The 26207-nt window shown below is 34.8% G+C and overlaps 1 protein-coding gene across 4 annotated transcripts in view; it reads right to left on the bottom strand.

Moving 5' to 3' along the window:
- EXOC6B (exocyst complex component 6B) overlaps window positions 1-26207 on the bottom strand; it is a 532267-nt gene that overhangs the window by 294520 nt on the left and 211540 nt on the right. For 3 of the 4 annotated variants that reach the window (XM_006176112.3, XM_014551873.2, XM_032497820.1), the window contains exon 7: window positions 16981-17157. The exons of the other annotated variant lie outside the window; for it this stretch is intronic. In XM_006176112.3, the coding sequence (XP_006176174.1) occupies window positions 16981-17157 (177 nt within the window). The remainder of the gene's footprint in view (window positions 1-16980; window positions 17158-26207) is intronic. 4 annotated transcript variants of the gene reach the window in all.

The following is a 26207-nucleotide window of genomic DNA, read 5'->3' on the forward strand; positions in this document are numbered from 1 at the left end:
ATCTCAAAAGAAGAAACAGAAAATTACCATAAAATTATATTTATAATAATACTTAAATTACCTAAAACTTACACACACATTTTAAAAAGATTAGAAGAGCATAGAAAAAGTTTTTGACCTCTGGAGGAAACAAAACTTTTGAAAAACTTAGAATTAATGATAATAAAGTCATTTATTATAATTATGTAATTATAAAAAGTTTAAGAAAAATTTACCTAATTTTGAATAACAAACTTCATCACAACTTTGTTTATATGTTCTTCTTCATGCAGTTTATTTACTTTGTACTGCTTTGACTCAGAATCAGTTTCACTCAAAAGGAAACTGTTTTTGAGCCATTCCTCAGACAAAGCCTTTTCACATGTCAGACCCATCCTTATAGAATGAACATCCACATTAGGGGACAGTTTCCCCAGAAACCTGTGACAAATACTCCAATGGGGCCCTTTACTAATGGGCTAAGAATATTGGTTTATCTGGGCCAACTAAAAACATTCTTATAATTAGAGAGCGGACAAAAGTCTTTCCTGTCATCTCCACCAAATATTTACAATCAAACCTATTCTCTGTGAAGCTACTTCGACATCATCACATTCAGCTTCCAGAGCCCTGACCTGGAATTATTGGCTTTGCTCTTTCTTAGCCTCTGAAATCACAATCCAGTTAAGTCTTCCTAAGCACATGCCTTCCTGCTTCGAAAGAGGTACACACAGAAATCTAGACAAGGAAAGAAGGAGCAGAAAGTTCACAAACTTCACTTCCACCTCACCCCGCCAATAGCCTACTGTTTAGAAATCATTTTCCCTCCATGTTCCCTTCTGTGAGGAACCCGAGGAACACTGTGAGGAACCCAGAGGAGAGCTGGGAGGAGAAAGGTATGTTAAGCATGCACTGACTCATGTTGCTTTCAGCTAGATGTGTTTTCTCTGCTTCCACTAATGAAAAAGAATGACTTCCATCTACAGAAAGGCGAAGGGAAAGCAACACACACTGTACGTGAAGGAATGCCACACGTTTGGACGGTTAAGGAATGAACTTTCAAAAACCTAAATAAATGCGAGTGGGGAAGAGCACCAGAACAAAAGTCGGTTTTTCCTGACTCACATAAATAGATTGGCCTGTTTTAAGGTTCACATTTTGATCCCCAGTTTAAAATGCTAAATCTCTGTCAGAGCTGTCTTCATTCTTCTTCTCCCTTTACCCCTCCTTCCCCTCAAGTTGCAAAAAATGATTCAAGCAAGTTTAGGTTTCAGCTGGGGCCAGAGGGAGGGAGTCCAAGGACACTTTCCTAAGCTAACAATGACTGCCTCTAATGGTTTCTGTCTCCTAACAAAAGCCATGACTCCTTCTTTATCAGCTTCATCTAATTTTTCCTTTCCAAAGTAAATAACACAGCCCTTGCATTTTACACATGTCCAAGTTTGACAAATCATTATCGACTGAGACTATAACTGATAAGAGATAACTTTGTGGTAGGACGTTGTCATTTCCTCTCATAAGGGCTTTCTTTTTGAGATACAGAAACATGATTAAAATAGTTAAACATTTCCTCTGCCTGGCAGTCAGGAACTCAAGACATTAAGATACTGGGTCTGTATTTTTCTAGTTCAAATAGATCAATCTTCATCCCAACAGTAGCCACGAACAATATGCTTAAGATTATTCTGCTTTTTTAACTAGTTGTTTTCCTTAAGAATTCACAGGAAATAATTTCATCACCAAGGACAGCAGCTGCCTAATTCTCTATAGTTTCTGAATGGAGTGCCTTTTGTCAGCTCAAACCTCTTTATTTTCGAGGAGCAAATAGTAAATAAAATTTTAGATTATGTAACTAAGAAATCTATGCCTCAGAGCATGTTTCAATATTACACAAATCAAAAGAACCTGGACATAATTTAAAGTAACAGATAAATAACAAGCTGTTAAAAGAATGTACAGGTGACTGAACTCAACATCCACAGGCAGACATCATGGAGGCAATGACCACATTCGATAATTACACATTCACACACCCACTAGAGACCATGTACATTAGATACCAATATATATGGCTAACCTGTCTGTTTCAATCTTATATTCTATGATAAATATTAACAGCTTAAGTCAAAGCAATACTTCCTAATTATTGACCATAGACTATTTGTTGTTAAATAGCATTACATCCTATCAATACACCAGCTATTACATGATGTCACTATATAGATGACAAAAAGAGCTCAGAGACAGAGGAAACTGCAAATTAAGAAAAGTAAATTTATAAATGAGGTTAATGAAAAGTACCCTGAAAAAACAGCCTTATGAATCCCTGCAAACAATATAATATAGGGAAGATAAAAAGATTCAGAGGAGAAATGGGAAAATTAGATATCAAGAAGAAACATGAGTATTTCTGACTATGAAAATTCTTGCAAAATACCAGGATCTGATTTTTATGGTATGCTTTTCTTCTTTTCTAATACATCTTAGTTTGAGTCAAAAGAAAGTCTCTGAAAGTGGAAAGGTTAGTGAGTAAGTTCTTCTCAGAAATAACACAGAAATGTTTTTACTTTTTTAAAAAAAAGAGATTTGGGTTTTAAAATAATGATGACATTAAAATTTTTAACAGATATGTTCATTTAATATTGTTATGACACACTCCTCCCTGCCCTCCCCCCCAAAAAAAGGAATTAGAAGATAGTAATTCACTCTACTATCTTTGAAGACTCACTAGTGAAGGAAAGCAGGGGGAAAAAAGTTTCTGCAGGTAACAACCTGATACATCCACCAGCTTTACTACTGGGTAAGCGTATCATTAGAAAAAGGGAATGGGGTACAAGAAAAGATCCTTTGTCTCCCTCCACTCAAGAAGAGTAACAAATGGACTAAAGGAGATTTACCTATGCTACTGACAGAGATAGTACATAAAAACAGAAATGCATTAGTGTGCACCAGTCCTGTTGTTCACACAGCCATCCCAGGAGATACACACACACACACACACACACACACACACACACACACACACACAGAGGCCATTTATTTTTCTCTTAAGAAACTTTTCAAAGTAGGTAGATCACCTAAAGGGGGTATGATAGAAATTCACAAGGAATTTAGATATGTTTCTCACTAATTATCTGAGTCATTCTCCATCTTGAAAATATTTCTGATTACCACTTGACACAAAACAGTACTTTGGTATTTGGTTTCTTGGTATTGGTAAATGAATGTAGGGACTCAGGTGCCTATTTCTGAACATTATTAGTTGGATCTCAAGTTGTTAAAATGTACCAGATATTTTTCTCAAGGGAGAAAACAACAAACAATTAGCTAAAGGGACACTGCCTTTGAATTCAGAGGATCAACTTGACTGCCCATATTATGTCTGAAAGCCAAGAAATACCTGGCAAACATTTCTCACCAGTGTGCCTTTCTGAACTACCTGACTTCCAAACTTCAGAGAAAAGAGTAGAATTCATTGGGACATAAGCTTTATACAGTTGGACTAAACACCACAGAAACACCAACAAAAATTAGAAAGCCTAGGATTCTAAGTGACTAGAATTAGCAGAAGTATAAAAAATGTTCTAAGCCTTTGAACATATAAGAATGCCCTGACCAGAGCCCTAACCTAAAAAGTATAGTATTTTTCTACTGAGCCTCTCACAAACTACTAGGATTCTTCCTGAGAAATCCCTAAGCAGATTACCACTAAATTTGCTCGTGTTTACACTAAGCAGAAGAAAATCAGCATTTCTCCTTACTGAGGCACTGCAAAAAACCTTGTGGTCAATATCAAATGATAGTCCCTCAAGAGTTCTCTGCTTGAAGCTGAACACTTAGGAAATAAAAATTCAACTGGTCTTTATTTAACAATGATCTACTATATGCTAAGAAACTCTAAACGATCAGGCAAAAAGGTAATTCAGCCCTAATACAGTATTAAGTATAAAAGTTCTAAGAGAAGGAAAAATTAATCAAAAGTGGATAGAAAGAAAATCTAATATTACAGTTAAAGGACAGGTAAATATCTAGTATGACAGGTAAATATCCCTAATATAGAGAGAAATGATAAAAATTGAAGGGAAAAAACAAAATCAGGAGAAAAATGAGTGAAAGATATGAGCAGATCGTTTACTGGGGGGAAAAAGATACAGATAGCCCTCAAGCTTATCAGACACTACATTTCACCCACAGTAATGGGACTGCAAATTAAAACTATACAAATATACCACTTTTAGATCTACACAACTGGCAAAAATTCAAAAGCTTAACAAAATGCTCTCTGAAAGTAGCTGTGAGAAAACAGCACCTCAACCACTGGTGGTACAGGGAAGGTACAGAAAATGGCACAACCTCCATAAGCAGCATTTGACATTATCTAACAAAACTACACATGCATTTTCTCCTTAAATCAACAATCCTGCTTCTAGGAACCCACCCTGAAGCTACACCTCCAGCTATATGGAAAACAATTCTCAGGTTTTCGGGTTTATTTTGAAACTTTTTAAAAGTTTTAAGGTGTTTTGTATGCAGTAGTAAAGTTCATCCTTTCTAGTGAACAGCTCTGTAAGTTCTGAAAGGTTCATTATAGTCCTGGAATCACTACCAAAATCTAGATTTTAAAAAAAGGTTCCACCACCCCCCAAATACTCCCTCATGCCCCTTTGTGGTCAGATTGTTCCCTAACACCCAGCCCTTGACAAACACTGATCCATTTTATGTCCCTGGAGTTTTACCTTTTCAAGAATGTCATTTAAATAGACTCATATAGTATGCAGCTTTCAAATCTGGCTTCTTTCACTTAGTATAATGCACTTGAGAGTCATCTATATTGTTTCATGTATCTATAACTCACTTCTTTTTACTTCTGAATGTTACTCCAGTTATGGATATACCACAGTTCATTTATCCCTTCACTCACTGAAGGACACTTGGGTTGCATCTACTTTCTGACAATGTGTGAATAAAGTTGCTATAAACACTCACGTACAGGTTATTGTGTGAACATAAAAGGGAAATATCTTGCAATGAGATTGCTGGGTCACATGGTAAGTATAAGCTCAACTTTAAAATACACTGCCAGGCTGTTTTCCAAACTCACTATACCATTCCCATTTTCACAACAACATCTAAGTCGCTGTACACCCTGTCAGTACTTCATATCGTCAATATTTTTTAAGCCAATTCTCATAGCTGTGTAGTTGAAACACTGTATTTTAAAAGGGAAATATTGGAAATCATTACATGCCTACATATAGGAGATTGGTTACATAAACTATGGTACATTCAAATAACGGAGTACAATTTTAGCAGTAAAAATGGAATGAAAACATCTATGAACTGATATGAAATAATTTTCAGAATATATTTTCAACTGAAAAATAAAGTATAAATATATATGCGATACACTAATATTGTGGAAGGTATGAAAAAGGGTACGTACATACACACACACACACACACAAACTCACAGTACTAATTACAAACAAATGGCAGGTACAATGAGGGTGGAAGAGATAAAGAAGACAATGGGATTTCACTGAACATATATTCTTACATAATTTTGCCTTTTGAGCCATGTTCATATTTTACACAGTCAAAAACTAAATGAATAAGGATAAGGAACCCCAAAAAATAATACAAAAGGAAACAAATAAATCTAATAATGTACAAATTTGGTAACAATCACACCAAAGAAAATAAAATAGCCAAGAAACATTTGGACAAAATACTCTGAACTGTATAGCCCCAGTGGATATATTGTAGGATGAGAAGAGCTACAAAAATATCTTGAACTTGACAAATTCACTGCTGTTAGTGACATGTGCATAACAATTTTGAAACTATTCTGTGTTATATGATTATGCAAATGAGTAAATATATTAATACTCTGGAAACCAGAATTCTCAAAGTTACAAATATGGAATAGGAGAAGAGGAAGACCTGTGATATTAAGCTTAAATTGGAAGCATCAGTTTTAACTCACGATTTATAGAAATGTCTATGTTGGTGTAGCATGTGTATTTCTCAGCTCTGTCCACAGAAAGAGCATACCTAATGCCCGTATCTCAGTTTCTAAAAATCATTCTCCAGTAAAAGCAACAAGAGCTCTTTGACTAAATACCTAACACTGGGGCTGAGGCAGAACCTACAGTGAACAAGAGCATCTTGTGCCAGAAAAAAAGGAAGTCCTCAAAAGCTGATGAAGATAAGTCAAAGGACAATGGATGAGACTGGGCAATGGATGAGACTCCTATGGGCCAAATCTAGAGCAAGTGGAGAAACAAAACCAAAGACAAGAATGGACTATAACCACTGTGTATAAATTAAGAATATATGTGCAAACAATGACACAAATAAAAAGGAAAGGGAGATAAAAGTTCTTTATAGAAGAATGCCAACTAATCAGCATGAAAGAAATGAAAGAGATACAAAAATCACTAATTTATAATCACCACAGTAACACATAATTCAAGAAAGAGTCATCAATGAATTCCAACCACTGAGTGAAAAATCTATTAGGAAACAGGATAGCTGCATGATCTAAAAGTATCACTCTATAGTTCACTTATTAACTACAAAGGGCGAAAGGCATCTTTACAGTAGAGAAATCTGGTAGACACCAGCTTAATCAATTGTGCACCCCCAATATGATGCACCAAAAAAAATTAGCATGACTTTTGTAGTATTCCTGCCAAAAAAATTAACTTGAACCTAACCACAGGGATGCACCAAATGTACCTAAATAGAAGGATATTAAAGAAGAATAGACATAAAAATTAAATGCAGTTATGTGATAGGTGTCTAGATGTGGCTGCAGGAAAAAAAATGAAAGAAAAAAATCTGCTATAAAGGACATTATTGGGACAATTGGGAACACTGGTACGAGTTATATATTAAGTGGTAGTATTGTATCAATGTTAAAATTCCTGAGTGTGATCACTGTATTGTGGTTATGCAAAAGAATGTCATTCTCAGAAAACTACTGGTTGCAGTATTGAGAGTTCAAATATAACAGATTGATGAAATATGCCATTTTCTTTCAAATGACTCAACTGTAGGTGGGGGGCTGGGCTGAGAATAAAAGGTACATGGCTGTCCATTTTAGCACTCTGGTAAGTTTTCTGAACATTTAAAATTCTTTCTTAAAAGTTTTTAAAAAGAGAGTATTACTCTAGAGGTGGAGACACAACAATGATTGTGGCTTAGTGGAAAAACTTTATCCCTCATTGGAAAAACTTTATACCTTACAGTGAGTGTATTACTAACATGCTTAGAAAGAGCCGAAGGTGAAAATACAAATTTTTATGTGAATTCAACTGACTTTTAAAAGGTGGAGACTAATTTTAACTTTTAAGCACTCTACAAGCCAACAACCATTTTAGAAGCTGTTTCTGGCCCGAGGACTGCCAATACGCAACCTCTGATTTAAACTATAAAGTCCTAATGGCACCCTTCATTTCACTTTAGTTTTCTAAGAAATAATCCTCATCTTGTTACCTTCCTGTTAATAGAAAGTTCTGTAATAAACAATCTGAAATTTGGATCAAATATCATAATAACCACAATTTTACATAAGAAATTTGACATAAATTAATTATTGTCATTATTTTATAGGTGAGAAAAAAGATGCTTAGAGAAATTACATGATTTCCTCCAATAGCACAAAAGCTGACAGAATTTATACTTTCTAAATAAAAATTTATATTTTTTACAATCACCCTGATATGGAATGAACTGCATCTTTCCAAAATTCAACATTCGTATGTTGAAGTCCTAACCTGCAAAGAGATAACATTCGAAAATAGGGCCATTTAGGAGGTAATTAAGGTTAACTAAAGTCATAAGTGTGGGATCCTAACACAATAGGACTGGTGTCATTATAAGAAGAGGAAGACAAGTAGAATAGATAAACAAGATTATACTGCATAGCACAGGGAAATATATACAAGATCTTGTGGTACTTCACAGTGAAAAAAAAAATGTGACAATGAATATAGGTGTGTTCATGTATAACTGAAAAATTGTGCTCTACACTGGAATTTGACACAACATTGCAAAATAACTATAACTCAATAAAAAAAAGTTTAAAAAACAAATAAATAAATATTTTTAAAAGGTGAAAAAAAAAAAAAAAAGAAGAGGAAGACACAGTAGGGGCATGCAAGCAGAGAAAATGTCATGTGAGGACACAAGAAGGTGGTCATTTGCAAGCCAAGGAGAGAGGCCTGAGGATAAATCAACCCTGCTGGCACCTTGATCTTGAGACTTCCACCCTCCAAAACTGTAAGAAAATAAATTTTTGCTGTTTCAGCTACACAACCTGTGCCATTCTGGCATGGCAGCTCTAGCAAACAAATACAACTTATTACCTCAAAATTAGTAACGTACTATAATCAACAAGACATCGCAGAAGGCTTTATACTTATTGCATGACATATGCATTTAAATTAGCAATTCCATCCTGTTAATTACATATTTCAAAAAAGACACCAAAATCGTAACAGCTAAACCTGACATGGATCATCTGGTCAACAAGCATTTATTTCACTCATACTCTGTTAAGAGTTGTATAGATAACATAGTGACCACTGCTCTCTAACAGTGTGTAAACAAATTACAAGAGATAATAAACTAGAATATGAGATGTGCAAGAAATATGGCACCATTGAAGAATGCAGAAGCTCTGAAGTGACTTAGAAACAAAGAAGATATCATAGGCCCTGCTTCTTCAAGCTATTTCTTACTCAATACTGCTTTCTTTCAGTAGATTTTTGTGTTTACAGTAGACAGCATTCACCACTCCGTGCAAATATACATCATCAAAAGCTACATCAACTTATATTTCACCTTTATTCCAAAAAAGCACACAGTCAGAACCCCATAATAGTAACTATTATATACTGATAACGTTGTATGTGCCAAGCATTATGACAAGAGCATTGTATACACTACTTCAGTCAATCCTCAAAATAACTTTACCCTCAGTAGGTATTATTGATTCCTTTCTTGCAAGTAATATATCACCTTAAATGATTCTTTGTGTTTTAACCTTCAGATATTTCAAAAATTATATTCCTAGTAAATCTAATATATTCTCAATATAAAATGTTTGCTACTTCTAAAAAGAAATTTTAAGTACTTTCTACACATTTAGGAAAAAAGCAATAACATTTGCATATGCTAAAAGATGATATAGAGATTCAAAACAAATTTCCAACATCACAACAAGGTCAGGCAAGTGTACCACACTTCAGCCTCCCCATTCAGCAGTTGAGGCCCCACAGCTGGGGGGCACTCACAGCCCACACGAGGGAAGACCCTTGAGTACCTGGCTCTGGTGGCCAGGGAAGACTGGGGATCTTCCTACAGGAGGTCATATCCTACACAAGAACACTCCTTCAAGATTGAAAGAACTATGTCATCTAATACATACAGACAAACACACAGAGTTAGGTAAAATAAGGAGACAGAGGAACATATTCCAAATGAAAAAAACAAGACAAGTGCCCGGAAAAAGACCTTAATGAAATAGAGACAAGCAATCTACCTGATGAAGAGTTGAAAGTAAACTCAGGAGAGAAGTAATTGAACACAGTGATAACTTCAACAAAAAAGATAGAAAATACAAGACAGTAGCAAGCAGAGGTTATAACTCAACTGAAAAAATACACTTAAGGGGGTCAAAGAGCAGACTGGATGAAGTAGAAGAATGAATCAATGAGCTGGAAGAAAAAGCAATGGAAATCACCCAAAAAAGGAAAAAAGAAAAAATGAATTTTAAAAAGTGAATATACCTTAAGAAACTTCTGAAACAACATCAAATGGAAAAACATTCACACTGTAGAGATCCCAGAAGGAAAAGAGAAGAATAAGGGTCAGAAAAATTATTTGAAAAGATAATGGCTGAAAATTTCCCTAATATGGAGAAGGAAACAAATATCCAGGTCCAGGAAACCTAGAGAGTTCCAAGTAAGATGAAACCAAAGAGAACCACACCAAGAAACTTTAGAATTAAAATGGTAAAAGTTAATGACTAAGAGAGACTCTTAACAGCAGTAAGGGAAAAACAACTTATTACATACAAAGAAAACCTCGTAAGTCTCCCAGTAGACTTCTCAGAAGAAACTTTGCAGGCTAGAAGGGAGTGGCATGACAAATTCAAAGTGCTGACAGGAAAAAATTGCCAACCAATAATTCTGTACCCAGCAAGGTTATCATTCAAAATTTAAAAAGAAGTAAAGAGATAAGAAAAATCTAAAGAAGTTTATCACCACTAAACCAGCCTGATAAGAAATGTTATAGGGACTTTTCTAGGCTGAATAAAAACTACATTAATTAATGAAAAAACATATGAAAGTAAAAATCTTACAGGAAAAGGTAAATATATAGGGTAGCAGATTGATCACTCATAAAGCTGCCATGAAGCTTAAAAGACAAAAGAAGTAAAATTAGCTACAAATATAATAATTTTAAAGGAACATAAAATAAAAAGATGTAAAATGTAGCAAGGAGTAGCAAAAAATATAAAACTGTTCTCAAATTTAAGTTACTATCAATTTAGACTGTTAGATAAATAGGATGATACATGTGAACCTTATAAAAACCACAAATAAAAAACTTATAGCAAATACACAAAAGAAAAGGAGAAAGGAATCTAAACACAGTGCTACAGAAAATCATCTAACCACAAGGGAGGAGAAAAGAAAAACCAGAGAAACTATTAAAATAGGCAGAAAACAAATGACAGAATGGCACTAACTGCATCTCTACCAATAATTACGTTAAATGTAAATGGACTCAATTCTCCAATCAAAAGATATACAGTGGCTGAATGGATTGAAAAAAAAAAAGACCCATCTGTATGCTGCCCACAAAAGACTCACTTCACAAGTAAGGACATACACAGACTGGATGTAAAGGGATGGAAAAAGATATTCCATGCAAATGGAAACAAAAAGAAAGCTGGTATAGCTATATTCATATACGACAAAATGGACTGTAAAAAAAGACACAGAGAAGCGCTACGTAACAATAAAGGGGTCAGCATAGCAAGAAGATAACATTCATAAATATGTATGCACCCAACATAGGAGTACCAAAATATATAAAGCAAATATTCACAAACTTAGAAAATTAACAGCAATAAAAATAATAGTAGGGGACCTTAACACCCTACTTACAGCAATGAATACATCATTCAGACAGAAAATCAATTAAAAAAATCAGCCTTAAATGGTACTTTGATCAAATAAACTTAATTGATTTATACAGAAAACTCTCCATCCAAAACAAGTAGAATACACATTCTTCTCAAGTGCACATGGAACATTCTCCAAGATAAGTCACATGTTAGCCCAGAAAACAAGTATCAATATATTTAACAAGACTGAAATCATATCAAGCATCTTTTCTGACCACAGTGGTAGGAAACTAGAAAACCATTACAAGAAGAAAACTGGGAAAACCACAAGGACGTGGTGATTAAACAACATGCTACTGAACAACCAATGGGTCACTGAAGAAACCAAAGGACAAATCAAAAATTACCCACAGACCAGTGTAAATAGAAATATGACATACTAACAACAACAAAAAATAAATAAAATAAATTACAAAGCCCTTAAAAAAAAAAGAAATATGACATACTAAAATCTATGGGATGCAGCAAATGCAGTTCTAAGAGGAAGTTCACAGCAGTACAGAACTACATCAAGAAACAAGACAAATCTAACTTTACACTTTAAAAGCACTAGAAAAAATAAAATAAAATAAAAGCACTAGAAAAAAAAGAATAAACAAAGCCTAAAGTTACCAGAAGAAAAAAAAAAAAAAAGATCAGCACAGAAATAAATGAAGTCGGGATTAAAAAGACAATAAAAAAGATCAATGAAATGAAGAGCTGGTTCTTTAAGATAATAAAATTGACAAGCCTCTAGAGCAAGAAAAAAACATGGGAGGGCTCAAAGAAATAAAATCAGAAATGAAAGAGAAGTTACAACTGATACCACAAACATACAAAGAATGATAAGAGAATACTATGAACAGTAATGTACCAACAAATCGAACACCTAGAAGAAACAGAAAAATTTCTTAAAAGGTAAGAGTCTACCAAGATTGAACCATAAGAAAATAAAAATCTGAATGGACTGATTACTATTAAGGAAATTGAATCAGTAATCAAAAACCTCCCTGCAAAACACTTAGACCAGATGCCTTCACTAGTGAATTCTCCCAAACATTCAAAAATGATTTATCACCTATCCTTCTCAAACCATTCCCAAAAAATGAACAGGAGGGAATGCTTCCAAATACATTTTATGAGGCAGTATTACCCTGATACCAAAACCAGACAATGACAACACAGGGGGGGAAAAAAAAACACAGGTCAAATATTCTTGATGGACATAGATGTAAAAATCCTCAACAACATATTAGCAAACTGAATTCAACAATACATTAAAAGGATTAAACACCACAATCAAAGATGGTTCAACATCCACATGAAAGGATGCTCAACATAGGGCACTAATCATCAGGGAAATGCAAATCAAAGCCACAATGAGATATTTCCTCACACCTGTAAGAATGGCTATTATTTTTAAAGTCTACAAATAACAAATATTGGCAAGGCTATGGAGAAAAGGGAACCCTTGTATACTGTTGGTGGGAATGTAAATTGGTGCAGCCACTGGGGAAAACAGTATGGTGGTTTCTCAAAAAAGTAAAAATAGAACTACCACATGACCCAGCAATTCCACTCCTGGGTATACATCAAAAACAAACAAACAAACAAACAAAACAATAATTCAAAAAGATACATGCACCCCAATGTCCATAGCAGTATTGTTTACAATTGCCAAGGCATGGAAACAACCTAAGTGTCTGTCAACAGACGAATGGATGCAGATATGATATATATATATATATATACACACAATGGAATGCCACTCAGCCATAAAAAAGAATGAAATTTTGCCCTTTGCAGCAACATGGATGGACTTGAAGGACATTACGCTAAATGAAATAAGTCAGAGAAAGATAAATGCTGTATAATATCACTTATACTTGTAATGTTACACAATAAACTAGTCAATACAATAAAAAAATTAGCAGACCCACAGATATAGAGAACAAAGTAGTGGTTACTAGTGGGGAGGGGCAGGCAGTAAAGGGGTGAGGGAGTGGAGGGGTACAAGATAGACTCAGGGATATATTGTACAACATGGGGAATATAGCCAATATTTTGTAATAACCGTAACTGGAAAGTAGCCTTTAAAAACTATATAAAAAGTAAAGTTTTTTAAAAAAAATTCCCCAAATCATACATATCTGAATTAAGTTCTTGATCAAAAACAGTGACATATCAGCAGTTTATATAGTTCAATTTTAATATATGACAAGTATAAAAAAAACCCTTACCTTAATTAAGAAGACCCTTTCATTAGCTTTGACAAAAATAAAACACAAATAGGGAGAGAATTTACAGGGGAATAGTCTTCCTGCAACACTTCTCAGCAATCAAGAGATTGGCTCCATCAGTCAGTTCAACATGTAGTCAGTTTTTCATCCGAGATGATAATTTACTATTGTGACATCATCTGTAGTTTCCTATGCTATTAAATTTCTCCCATCTCTGGCACAAACTTTACTTCAGTTCAACAATACAGTATCTGTTTACTATGTGCAAAGCTATTTTTCTAGTTTGTTAGTTTTCCTTCTCATTTCATTCTATGGTCTACTGTTAAGTATCACCTAAAGCCATAGCAAATAATGTACAAATGTCATTTAGCTCGAAGAATGTGTTAAGTGTACTTCCATTAAGAGCATAGGAAAGGGTAAAAACTTCAGAGGATGAAAAAAAAAAATACCTAAACTTAAGTATATTAAATCAGAATCATAAAATTTCATAAAAAAATAATGCTGGTAATCCATTATAAGCAACAAATTTTAGAAAACAAAATACAACTTTCTCTTCAAGTACTGCATTCATTGTTGGAAAAATTTTAAGCCACATTAATGAAAAATCAACAGGAGACCCAAATATTCATGAGTTTGTTTTCTTCATGTACTAAAAATGCTTCCTCATGGTCCACGATAGCCTTGCAACTCAAAGTGTATCCTGGAACCAGAAGCACCATCCTTACCTGGGAGCTTGTTAAAAAGGCAGATTCTCAGATTCACCCCCAACCAGCAGAATCAGAATCTGCATTTTAATACAATCCCAAGGTGATTCTTATGCACATTAAAGTTAAAGAAGCACTTGCCCTAAAAACACGGGTTCTTAACTTAGGTCCTAGGGGCAACATGAGTTTCATGAATTCCCTGAAATTCCATGCAGAGCTTTTTGTGAGTGAATATATGTACATTTTACTGGGAAAAGACTCCATGTATTTTTATCAAACTCTCACAAGAATATATGACCTCTAAATAGATTAAGAACTACTACCCTACTTGTTCTATGCCACAGTTTAAAAGTCAAAATATTTCAAAAACTATTTACGCTGCTCTCAATGAGGTCTGTTGAAGAATGACAAGAATGAAGGTCAGCACGTCACAGTGGGTCACGGAAGACCTTATCTGAAGAATTTATTCACACCATGCAAGAACTATGCCAAGAAACCAGTTTGGAGACATCTAAATAAATAATTCTCTACATGAGGTTTGAGATTAAGAATGTGCACTTGAAGAAGATTCAAACTGAGAAGTAAATAAATCTAAGGTAGGATTTTTTTTTTTAAAGATAGGATGCCATTAGATGACAGTGAAGTGCTGAATTCTTGTTCTAAGAGCTCAATCAGCAAATCTCCAATAGAAATTCTGTTTGACTTGGGATACAGAACCATTTTTAAATGTTAACTTCTAAGTACATTCTTATAATACTTCCTTTATGAGGAACCCCGACATGTTTTACTAGTCGCAGTTTCTTCCCTGGACCTCAGAAGACAAAACAAAGAATATTGCACAATAATTAAAAAGGACTTGGCCAGGATCTTCAGCAAGTTAATGATAAAGAATAGCTCATATCCAGAAAGTTCTTACTAATATATAAGAACTGTGTATTTGTTTCATTCTTTCATCTTATCACATAACCATCTCTTCGGGGTGTGTATTATCCAGGGCATAGACTACATCTAACTACTATTTCCTTAAGCCATTGAGCCTGAAAAAAATCTAACTTTCTTGATGAGCACCCAAAATGTGAGTAAAAGTGTTAACTGGACTTTCTTGATACTTACGTTTTAATGGTACTACTACCATAATTGTCATCAGTGCTGGGCCTAATTCCTAACAATCTGGTCTCCACGGTGGATCCATATCCTACCAGACCAGTCATGTCAGGCAAGACAGAATGCAAAAAGCATTCAGGGGATCAAGTCTTCCATTTCCATTTCCAGGGGAAAGCTTGGTTTTTCCTTAGCTCTATTTCTTAGAGCTATTAGAAGTTCTTGTTATGCAAGTACAATAGGAATTACAATGAAACTTTCACTCACTGTTAACTATTAATGTACCTCACTTACATAGTAAACATATCCTGATAAATAATAAATACAATTATTGACTTGTATTACAGAAATGTGTTCCCTCAATTACAAAAACCACATAAAAGAATGTAGTACTTGACACAAATGACAGATAAGCAATGAAAATTTAATGCTAATGTTTTAGACACTTAAGTAATTTATTTATTTGCTTTTCAGCCCATTTTAAACAGTGCCAACTTGATTTTTGAAGTGACAGAAGAATGACAATAAGGACAAGCACACTGACAGTAGTGATATGAAATCAGCAAGGAAGAGCAGTGAAAAAGGACAGAAGCTAACATGTGCTGAACACCTTTTATGGTACAGGCACTTGTGTGGTCCTAGGAGGTAGAGATTCCTGTCTTACTTGTAGACCAAGACACTAAAGTTCCAACAGATTAAAAATGACCTAAGATTACAAAGTTGGACAGTGACAGGTTTGGGGCTGCAGCTTTATTGAGGGGAGGAAAGTAAGAAGGGTAGTAAGGGTATAACAAAGAACAATGATGGAGAAGAGACAGGAAACGCAGTTTTATCTGGAGAAATGAAACAATGAGGAGACAAATACTTAAAGGCAAAACAGGTTACTGAGAACAGAAGTAAATGGCTCCTTGCACAAGTCAGTGGACATTTGAAAAGTAAATAATATGATCATTAATGATAATTTTTAAAAGTAAAATTAAGTAAAGTGGCAAAGCCAGAATCTGAACTCAATCTGTAACTCCCCAAAGCTCACGCCCCTTCCTAACCACCACACTCACAAATAAACTGACCCAGTTTATGCAAATGATACGTATTTTAAAAAACATTTTAACTGGAAATCTCAAATGTCACAGTAGTTTTATTTTTAAAAATACATTAAATATACTTCCAGCAACAAAGAAGGATATAAAAAAACTATACCAGTTCAGCCACTTAATCTTATTCTTTACCTGAAAGTGTCACAGAACTAAGAGGTGATGGATACATCATTAAGTTCCCAGATTCCCTCTAATCACTCATACATTTATTTCCTCCAGAAATGTATTCTCAATTTTCTGGAACCTTTTAATATTTTCAGTCTAAACTATTTCTCAAGGCTAAGAAATCTCTTTGTTTACTCCCTACTGTTTAAAGTAACATCTTTTATTTGTCTCAAGTAACTCTGTTCCCATTTCAGGGGAGGTCATCTAGATATCTTTCTCTAGGTCAGGTAAAGTCTACCTTAATGTAGCACCCCATCAGTATGCAATCCCAAAACCCTGAAACTTAGGGGGAAAATGGGTGAGTATAGTTAAAATCTAAAGAAATGGAATCCAAGATATTTTTGTGCATCTTCAATTTCCTTAAATAGAGGACCATATTGTATTTAAAATGGTATCTAATATCCAGAAGATCACACAAGCTAAATCATATGGGTAAGTTACTCATCATACCTCAAACATACTCTATTTAAACAGAACAACAGGTTCACGTCCCCAGTTCATATGTCAGTTACCTCTTCATCATCTTCCTCATCTTCAACATCCAGGATTCCTGAATCTTGTTCAGACTTGGGGCTAGTGCTTTCTATCTCTGTATCAAAAATCGTATATGCATCTTTCTTAAATTTTCTCTTGCTACCTATTCTGGGTTGTTGCAAGATGATATTATCCAGGTTTCTTTGTTGTTGGGCCTAGGACAGAAACACATACACAGATACAAACAAAAAGAAACAAAGAAATAAAACAATTGAGCATTCAAAGACCTTCTAATTGTTAACTGATTGGTATCTTAAAGACTATACAACAAAATGCCTTAATTTGTAGTCTTAGTCCCAGAAATAAAACCAAGCATATTAATGTATACATTTTTAACCCTGGAGTTATCCATCTTAATTCATCTTCCCGGTTTCCACAGAATAAAAGATAATCAGTCAATACCGTCAAGAAGGCTTTCCAAATACACACACTAAATCACCTCAAAAATTAAATCTACTCATTTTCACCTAAGTAGCCAAGAGATTAGTGCAAATGACTAAATATTTATCTCTTAGAAGATAAGTGCTATACTAGAGCCACTATGCTTAGGAGAGGAACAAGAGACTTTAACCTTAGGGAACTCTCATCAAACACCATTATGTAGATATAAGAGACCAATAAATTGAATCAGGAGAATGAAATTTCTTATACAGAGTGATTTGAACTAATGAATCCAACAGGATTTCATGACCTTAGTCTGTGGAAAACAGAGTTTAAAGCACTTCTTTTTCTAAACTCTTATAGAAAAGTATGATCTCCTCAGCTTAATAAAATGGACTCAAATGATGGTGTGGTTTCCATAGATCCAAGGAAGTGGAAAGTGTGACTATACAGAGTCAACAGGAGAAGTTAAACCAAAATATTAGAGCTGGTAGCAACTTTAGACACCATTCAGGAAACAGGCTGGAAGACAAAGGATTTGTTAGAGGCCACAAGGCCAGGCATGGTAAATCAGAAGCCCAAAGTGTGATTTCCTAAATTCCACCCCAGTGATCTTCCTACTACAACAATAGTCCCTCAAAGCATGATAAAATGTTTCCCCCAAAAGAGAGTTCTGTGGTCATGTAAACAGGAAACACTGTATGTTGTACAAGGCTTACAAATACACAATTAGCAGAATAAAAATCCAAAGCCCTATTTTAAGGAAATTTCTTTAATATGGTCTAATCCAGCAGGTTCCAAAAGTATTTCGCAATGGAACTTTCCTTTAAAAAAAAAAAAAGTATTATCCCAAGCTACAAAGCTTTAAAAATGTGGCCTCTCGGAATATACATTCCTTAATCAATATATGACATTTCTATTCATGACAAATAGAACTCAGTACAGGAGAAAATCATAATCTCCAAATATTCTGAATGAGAGTAAGGAATTCAAGATAAATATTAAGTAAAAGGTGTTGGTCCAGGTACTGGTTAAATGAGACAATTATAACAGGACAGAGAAAAACTTGAACTATGTGAGCTAGTTTCTGCCAAGAAAATGAAAAGAAGCTACATTCCAGAGATTTGAATCAATGGAAACTAACTTGTCTCTCTGCATAGTACTTGCTGATATTTTGGTTTGACTTACACAAAATACATGGCTTCAGTAACAGACCGAGATAGAGAAGGTACACAAACACATTGAATTTATGTTTGTACACAAGACACACATATCCTCCAAGCATTTGAGACCCCAAATTAGACAGAATATCCTTTCTATTCCTCTCAAAAGTAAATTCTTCCCCACTTGCTTTCAATGCAAACCACACAAAAAGGGGTCAAGGACTTTGGAGAGCTAAAGCTTTCATATTTTAAAAAGCAAGCCCTCAGCTTGAGAGTGATCACTTGTCCCTTAACTCTATCCTCTCTCTCAGTACAGCAAAACTAAAAGCTGTCATAATTTGGCCTTATTTTATTGAATCTGAAGTTAAAGATTTTTCTTTCACAATCAATAAAATACTACCAGTGTACCAAAAGCAATCAGGAGGAGCCACACTTGAGTACTATCATTTACACTTGCAGTGATACAAATCTGAAAGCATCCTATGGAAATAATTTTAGGTCTTCTATGATTTGTTCTTCTCAGATGTGTCTGGTTTACCCATCAATCTGAAGGGGCACACAGTAGTTTAGGCCAAATCAGCAAATTAAAATTGCAAACCCCATGCAAGAAATCTGAGCACTGCAAGTTTTATTCCAAGACTTTATTAGAACTTGAGGTCTCTTTCAGAAATACCAAGGCTTCTCTGGTCTATAATGGAGCAGTCAGGGCAGATCTACCAAACAGGAACTGGCCACGTTGGAAACACTGAACGATGAAATACTCTGACACTATCCACTATGAAGCAAGTGAAAACTACCATCTATTCAAAACATATGTTATGGGATTGACAGGAAGCGGAAAAGAGTAAATATAGATAATACACGTAATACATATTTAAAATTAAAATGTGTCATGAAAATCCATGGGAAAAAAAAAACCAATAAAAGCTCTTCAGAGATCTTTTCTAACATGCTAAGCCATCTTACCAGGACCATTAATTCTGTTCTTCCAAAGACAACCTTTACAATCATGAGCCAAAGGAGCAGCTGACTGATTTCTACTGCCTAGTTGAAGTGGGGGTGACAGGGTACCAAGCACACAAATAGACCTTAGAAGGCATTTAGGCACTTTATTTTTCTTAGCTTCATTCTCTTTGTGAACAGTCTTCAAATTTAACCACCTCTTCCTCAAGACTCCCTCATAGATGTTACTCTCTGGTTTCCTAACATATTGAAAGTAAGCAAAATGTATCCCTCAGTCCCTGTTCTTCCACCACTCTCTCTACTCTCCCAAGATCCAACAGCATATTTCTAGTTTCCTATTACTACTCTGTGTTCTACCATCACTTTACTTCCAACATACTCAAAGTGGAACTTACTGCCTTCTCATTTCAGTTCCCCTGCATATTATGGCTAGGCCCTTCTTAAACCACATTATTCATCACATCGATTAAGCATGAGGGAAAAAGGGTGGAAATTTTTAAACAAGTACAAATCCAAACTCCATTATCTATCACCTAGACTCCACCACAATGGAAACTGAACCTAATTTTCCCATGTATCTCTCCAACATGACTCTTCTACTTGGATCAGACTCTACCTCATAATATACTAGCAATATTTCCACTATCATACCTTTGTTTACATCATTTCTCTACCAGATGACGTCTCCCTGCTTGTATGCACTCTTTGCTCTAAAACCTAACTAAAATTCTTCTTCCTTTAGGAAGCTTCCTCTCACTGTTCTAACTCAGTGCTTTCTCTCTGTTTCCCTACGTTTAGTCAAAAACATACTGTATATCAACTTGGCCCCAGACATTGCACCGCATATTGGGTATACAAAAAATAAGATGGATTTTCTGACTCTTGAACTGCATATTATTCTATTATGAGAAATAAGACAGGCAAGTCAGTGGCTCAGATTCAGTGCAATGAGTATAATAATAAAAATAAATGCAGGTGCAATAACTGGACAAAGGAAAAAATAATCATATCTTCCCTTGGAGGGGTTTCAGGAAAAGCTTCACAGAGGAAGAAGTAGCAAACTATGTTCTTAAAAGATGAACATGATTTTTCCAAAGGGAGGTAAAAAGAAAGGGTAACCATTCCAGAAAAAAAGGAACCACATGTGAAAAGACCTCTACATGTGAAATAACACTATCCATCCAAGGCATAAGGAATTTTGTATGAGAAAACAGGTTTTTAGGACTAACATGAGATAAAGTTAAAGATGCCATATACAGCAGTTTCAAGGTTAGCCAGTAGGCAACGGAGAAACTGAAGAAGAAACACCAGGGGAAGAACAGGATCAGCTCTATAACTGAGGCAAATCCTCTAGGAGTAGAGGAACGGTCAACTGGGAGAAGATAAAGACTAGAAACAGGGAAACCAGTAAAGATCACTAAATGAGTAACAACAATGATGAAGGTTTGAATTAAGGTAGCGGCAGACACAGAAGCAGCAGAAGCAACAGAATTTACTGATTTTAATGTTTTAATTAATTTTAGAAAATTGTAATAAAACATTAATTTGAATGTTTTAATTTGAATGTTTTAATGTACGTGGAAAAGGGGAAGGAAATAAGAATAACTCCAAGTTCCATTCAAACAATAGGAATGGGGGAATAATAAGTTGAAAGAAGAGAGAAGATGAATTCAGTAAACCTGTCAGATGTTCATGTAGAAAAATGACAGTACAGCAATTCAGTGTGTAAATCTTCTATTTTTGAGGATAGGAGACTTACTTTGCCATTCTTAGAATCCCCCAAGCCCAGACACAGCGACACGTACGGTAAACTCAGATAAATGTTTACTATATAAAGGTAATGGATAACAAATAAATCCATAAGAGGATGAGATTTGGCCCAATAAAAGATGAGGAATATCTTAAGAGACGTGATTTGGATTTTCTCCTACCTATTCGAAGAGGGGGGAAAACCCTCGAGAATTACCTGATCTGAATTAACCACCTAAAAATGTAGCTATTCAAACTTTCACAACTGTCATTACATACGTTATTCAATAAAGTTTTATTGTGAAACAACTTCCTAGGGTACCTAGCAGTAAGGCTCAAAGAGTTAAAATTCTGTGAATCAAGTCAAAGGCTTCTGTCTTTATCAACCCAATACTGACCTCTAGTGGGCTAAATGAATATATACAAATGACCTTGAGGATTAGAAACTAGTTGAAAAAGGAGAGATTTGGGCTTATAGGTTGGAGGCTTGCTATGGACTTCAGTTACAGGATGCTATACCAAAAAGAAAGAAAAGAGAAGAAAAAATTTTCTTGCAGTAAGACAGTTCTTTAAGTCTAAGCTCTGCAATGTATTAAGTCTTCAAACTTGGGCAGGTTCTTCTCTACGCAACAATCTCATTTATTAAACAACAACGAAAAAAACAAAGTTAATAAAATGTACCTCAGGACCTCCACAAGGATTCAATGGGATAATAGACATAACAAATCTTGAATTAAAAGATAAGTCAAACAAAAAACACTAAAAAGTTAAGCTGTATCTGTCTTCCCTCTCAAAATGAAATAAGAATCTTGTTTCATGGTCTACTCTGGAAGCATCTGAGATCTAGCAATATTTAGATCCTTAATTATTAATGGCATCTAATTCTGCTTCACAGTGCCATTCAATTTTGCATTTTCACTACATTCCAAGTATCAGATACCTGTACTGGACATCTCTTGTGCTTAAAGATCCACTCAGATTCTCTCAGCTTTAGCTCTTATTCCAGCAGAAACATCAGCAGCCTGTTCTGGGCAGCCTTGGAAGTGTCACGTAGTGTAAACCAAAACCAGTTCTAGCACCCCACCACACCTCCAGCTTCCTGCCCAGGGGCTCTGCTGAGAACACAGTGTGGAATACCACAAGAAGTACTTAGCATTCAAGATCCTCAGCCCAGAAGTGAGGCAAACCCTGACCAAAGAGCTAACAGAAAAATGCTCCTCATTTTTGTTCCTCCTCTGGTGAGTTCCATATGACTTCTCAGAAGGTCCCATGGATTAGGGAACCAAACTGCCCCACAATTGTTATCACTGTTCTAACTTTACCAATTTCTCTTTTCACTCCTCCTTATACTTAATGCTGGAATAAACCACTCATGTACCAACCTCTCAGGTTTCCCCAGGGAAACCAAGGCTAAAATAATATCCCATACAATAGACTGAAGTAGGATTGTAACCTCATGACTGAAGCTCAAAGAATAACCATGAAAATAATTGGTAAGATCAAGATATAAAGACTCCAAAGCTAACTCTTCAGTTCTCACCAATCAAAAGAACTACAAAAAGTTGCGAATGCAAAGTGGTTTCTTCTCGTTTATCAGCGCTAGCTCTGGCAACTGGTACTTTAGCAATTAGATCAAATATCAGATTTTATTCAAACAAAATAAAAACAAAACAAAACAAGGATAATGAGTTAAACTAAAGGGAAAAAAAAAACATAGCAAGATCATATCCAAAAAGTTATTTACATATTAGTGCCCATAGGAGTGTGTATATGTGTGTGCGTATTTTATGTGATATTTTAAAGGAGGGCTAAACAAATAAACAGTTTCTCATACACTTTAATCAGACCCCAAAGAACTTCAATCAGTAGAATGAGAAATCTAGGATTATGATACTTGTGAAGCTTTTTTTTCAGTTGAGAAAAAGTTTTCCCTTTATCACCTTTAAAATTAAAACTGAGATCCTTAGCCCTTTGAAAGTCTCCAGTTCATATTTAAAACTATATTTCATTGAGGGGGAAACAGTCTTTGAACTAACAAAACTCACTGCAGTAAGATGCACTAGATGTAGGCAAGCAACAGTAATTTTTAAAAGAATTCTCTTCTGAATTAGGATATTCCCAGCTCTTTTGAAATACTATCTTTTTCCTTTGTCAACACATACACACCATAAACACAAACAATGTTAATTGTAGTTAATTGTAAAATAAATTAGAAAATAAACATAAAGAAAAAATGGAAAACAATGTACAATTTCTATTCAGTAATAATCAATTATTTGGTGAATGACAACCCAGTCTATATATATAAAGATTTCTTTTTGTTCATCTGTATTTTTCTATTTATCTGCATAACTGCTAATACATTTATATTGGTATATCAAAAAAGTATTACTTAATAAAGTTTTCAAATCTGCTTTTTGCTTAAAATATTTTACAAATTTCTTTCTCTACAAATAAAAACATTTATTAACAATATTTGCACTGTATTGCATTTCAAAGAATGGATGTTTATTTGTCCATAATGAACTATAAGACATTTACATTGCCTCCAATATTTTGCTATTTAATAATTCCTGCAAAGAATATCTCCAGAGCTAAAATTTTGTGCATATCCTTAATTACTTTATTAGTAACAGAAAACCACTCCTTCAAATGACTGCTCTCTCAAGTTTATAGAACAATTCATGTTTTCCCAGTTTATTTGTTTTAAGTGTCTGCCAAATGAACATAACTTCACAATTTTAAAAATCTAATAACACTAAAATTATTTCACTAAAAAACAGACTCCTCCTTATGCCTTTTCCCATACCCAATCCTGCTCTGTAGAGTTACTATTTTTATATTCACATTTCCAATAATACCCTTAATTTATGTTAAAAAACTTACATCGCTTAAAAATATACACCTCCTTACCCTACTGCTTCTTCAGTTATCTTCCCAACATAGTACTTTAAGGAAAAGCAATAATCAATGTTAATCATTATGTCATGTAACCAAACTGTCTCATTACAGAGCCAAGTACATACGGAAGGATTACATATATTTGATTACAGTTTCTTTCTTGTACAGCTTTTCGTTTTTCTTGGAGTTTCAAACTTCCTACATTTTTTTAATTCTATAATATTCTAACTATAATTATCTTGATTTGTTTCCAAAAAGCTTACCATAATAGATATTCTATCAAGACCTTATTATTTCTAATGGTATAACCTGGGCTGACTGTCTTATAAGGCCTGCTTCACAGTTGTCACTCTGAGGGGCTTATTTCATCTCTCAGTGGGGATAAAGCCATAGTTCCAATAATTCCATAGCTATCTTTCACTTAATTTAGTCCTTCATTTTGTTGACATACATCTTCAGGTAATTCTTACGAAACTGAAACATGAGAGTTAAATTTCTTGAATCCTTCCACTTTAAAAATGACTTTAATCCTCATCCAAATAAACTGATAAAATACTTAACTGAGTATAGAACTTAAGGTTGAAAATCATTTTACCTCGGACTATCGAAGGCATTGCTCCCTCCACTGTCTTCCGGCATCCATTTTTGCTAGTGGGAAAAGCAATGACGTGTTGATCTTCACTCCTTGGTCTGTTACATTACTTTTCCTCTCTGGAAGCTTTTCAAGCCTTTTACCTTCTACATCCTCAATTTCACAAGGATGCACGTTCGTGTAGGTCTTTGTTTAATTTGTTCATTATGCTGGGTAAGTAATATATCTGGAAGTGTGAGTCCTGGCATTTTCTAATACTAATGCTGTGGTGATTTTCCCCCTTTGTCTAGAATTCCTAACGGATACTGAATCCTCCCATAATACCTCCTGATGACCTTTGCAACATTTTATATAAAGAACAAAATTTCTTAATTTTTGACAATACCAGCGAACTTTTCTGACATATTCCTCTGTCTTGTGCATTGTTCCATCCAAGCACTTTTTCTTATTGTTACTTGTTTTCTTATATTGATATTTTTTGTCTTTCTTTCCGCTTGCATATTTTCCTCAAATATCCATTGATCCTTGGCCAGTTATTCATATTTAAAAGTAAGTCACTTAGAGTTTACAGAAAAGTCTGTGAGCATAGGAAAGCTTGTCAACTAGCAAGCTCCACTTTAGGGAATTCTATACAGGAAATCACCTCTTTGATGGGGAAATCCAAATGGCAGTTTATGGCAGTCCTCTATTAATTTCCCTAGAAAAGAATCTTCCAATCTCCCACCTAAGAATATAAGTGTAAATATTCCATCCAAGGAAGAGGAGAAGTAGATGAATTAACTGTTTTCTAAACTAACTTTCAACAAATCACGCCGTTTTAAGCCCCTCATCTTATCCTCACATCTATAATAGCTCACACCTCCAAAGACTCAGCTTATCTGGAGTTACCGCTATTGAACTGTTTTCTCCATTCTATGTATACCTGTTTATACTTTCAGCTGTGGCTTAATACACCCTGCTATATTACTTGCCACTCTTCCCTCCACTTTCTTTTTTTTACCTACCAGCTTTATTATTTTTGATATATAATTATATGAAAGCTTAAGGCAGACACCGTGCTGACTTAACACACATATATATTACAAAATGACTACCACAGTCAGGTACTTAATATCTCCATGCCCTCACATACTTACCATTTTTGTGTGTGGTGATAATATCTATGACCTACTCTCTTAACAACTCTCAAGTATACAATAAAGTATTGTTAATTATAGTGACCATGCTGTATATTAGATCTCCAGAACTTAGTCATTTTATAGCCGCAAGTTTGTACCTTTGACAAATATCTCCCCACTTCCATCACCTCCCAGGCCCTGGCAACCACCATTTCTACTATCTATTTTGATGAGTTTGGCTTCTTCAGATTCAACATACCATGCAGTTTTTGTCTCTGACTGACTTAACTTAGCATAATGCCCTCAAGGTCATTCCATGTTTTGCAAAAGAGAGGACT

This window comes from Camelus ferus, chromosome 15 (assembly GCF_009834535.1).
Source record: "Camelus ferus isolate YT-003-E chromosome 15, BCGSAC_Cfer_1.0, whole genome shotgun sequence".
Classification (NCBI taxonomy): domain Eukaryota; kingdom Metazoa; phylum Chordata; class Mammalia; order Artiodactyla; family Camelidae; genus Camelus; species Camelus ferus.